Here is a 1,850-nt window from a genome sequence, read left to right as displayed (position 1 = left end):
TTTTTTTTTTTAATTTATTTATTACATTCAATCTGCTTCCATTCTTTTATACCCACATATATATATAATTTATTATATACTAACATGCACACATCTATGTGCAGAAATCAAGAAAATTTACAGGAGAAGAAACTTACCTAGCAGTTCGTAAGCCGCAGAGAACCCTTCGCCCTTTTTTTTTTTTTATTTTCTTTTTGAATTATTTAAGTACTAAAAGTAATAGGTTTTACCCACATATTTAATTAAATATAGTCTAAATGGTATAGGGTCTTAAATAAATTATCACTTTAGCCCATAAACTATCGATTAATTAACTCAAGTTACTCTAATATTTAAAATTTCCAAAAATGACCTTCCGGGTCATTACATCTTTTTTTCTTAAACTTTATACATGCACGACTATAGGTTATATTAGAATAATAACCCATAACTAGCTAGGGGTTATCGTCCTAGAATTCATATTTTCGTGTTTGTCTCTATTTTCTATACAAAAAAAGTAGAAATTAGTGATCACAAACAAAATATTACACCAAAATTGGTTATTACTCGCGATGAATAAATGATAAACGATAATACACGTTATATTTTACTTAATTAACTACGAGCTATTTAGTGATAAATTAACGAGATAATTATATATTTTCTTTTGTGTGTGTGAAAAGAGGGGCACCACTATTTCTCTTTCCTCATCCAATAGTTGGGGTCTATATATAAATAACCTAAGCTACTCAACAACTTTGAGACTCTCTTGACAAACCAAAACAAAAATCAAAAGATGTTAAGCCCACTAGAGATAGACACTTCATTTTCACATTCCAATTTGTTGTTTTTGGAAGATGAATCATCATGGAGTAATAATAATGATCCATTTGTTGATATTGATGAATATTTACCAATAATTATACCATGTAATGATGAAGAAATAGTAGTAGAATCCTCAAACACTAGTACAACAACAACAACAACAACATCAAAAGTAGCAAGTATCCAAAATGATCAAGAAGAGGTAACATCCATAGAGAAAAAACAAGAAGATGATCAAGAAAAACATTATATTGGAGTTAGAAAGAGGCCATGGGGTAAATATGCATCAGAAATTAGGGATTCAACGCGTAATGGAATTAGGGTTTGGTTAGGAACATTTGATACTGCTGAAGAAGCTGCTTTAGCTTATGATCAAGCTGCATTATCAATGAGGGGTCCTTGGTCTCTACTCAATTTTCCAATGGAACATGTTAAAAAATCTCTTGAAAATATTGAGTATTCTTGTAAAGATGGATTATCTCCAGCTGCTGTTTTAAAAGCTACTCATAAAAATAGAAGAGTCAAGCACAAGAGAAGTAGTAGAAAGAAGAAGAATAAAAATTTGGAAAATGTTTTTGTTTTTCAAGACTTGGGAGTTGAATTATTAGAAGAGCTTTTAATGACTTCACCATAGGAATGTTTATTATACTCTTGGTGTCGAAAATACTAAGTTCAGTTTTCGTGGGAGATAATAATCAAGATCGTAGTGTATGAGTCTTTTTTTCTTCTTCTGGATTTCTTGAAGAATTTAGAGTTTAGTTTCAAGAAGAGCTTTTGATGAGTTGAAATAATGTTTCAGACTTGTTTGGTACATATAGATTTGTCTTTTTTTTTTTTTTTTTTAAATTTTTATTCACTTTCTTTGCTATTTTGTTATAAATAAATAAATAAACACAAATGCTCACCATGAGATTCCTCTCTTCTTCTTTTGGAATTTCAATAGTATTTTTAATTAAAAAAACTACCCCATATCATTTTTCAGTTTTTGTCAATATTCTCTTATTTAGGTGTAGGGGCCATTTTTCCGTTTGTTTGGGGGGGGGGGG

At 29.9% G+C, this 1,850-nt stretch overlaps 1 protein-coding gene across 1 annotated transcript; it reads left to right on the top strand.

Annotated features, from left to right (window-relative positions):
• Nucleotides 1-728: 728 nt before the first annotated feature.
• LOC107019922 (ethylene-responsive transcription factor 1B-like) lies at nt 729-1,711 on the top strand. The gene has a single exon (XM_015220282.2). It carries the CDS (start codon nt 776-778, stop codon nt 1,436-1,438), a length of 663 nt encoding a protein of 220 aa, XP_015075768.1. The 5' UTR covers nt 729-775; the 3' UTR covers nt 1,439-1,711.
• The last annotated feature ends 139 nt before the right edge of the window (nt 1,712-1,850 follow it).

The sequence above is a fragment of the Solanum pennellii genome, chromosome 5, assembly GCF_001406875.1.
Source record: "Solanum pennellii chromosome 5, SPENNV200".
Lineage (NCBI taxonomy): Eukaryota > Viridiplantae > Streptophyta > Magnoliopsida > Solanales > Solanaceae > Solanum > Solanum pennellii.
Note: the sequence above shows the minus strand (reverse complement) of the source record. Positions and strands in the feature narration are given on the sequence as shown.

Bases quoted from the DNA above. Each gene is read 5' to 3' on its own strand.
- LOC107019922 (XM_015220282.2), top strand. From the start codon at position 776: ATGTTAAGCCCACTAGAGATAGACACTTCATTTTCACATTCCAATTTG.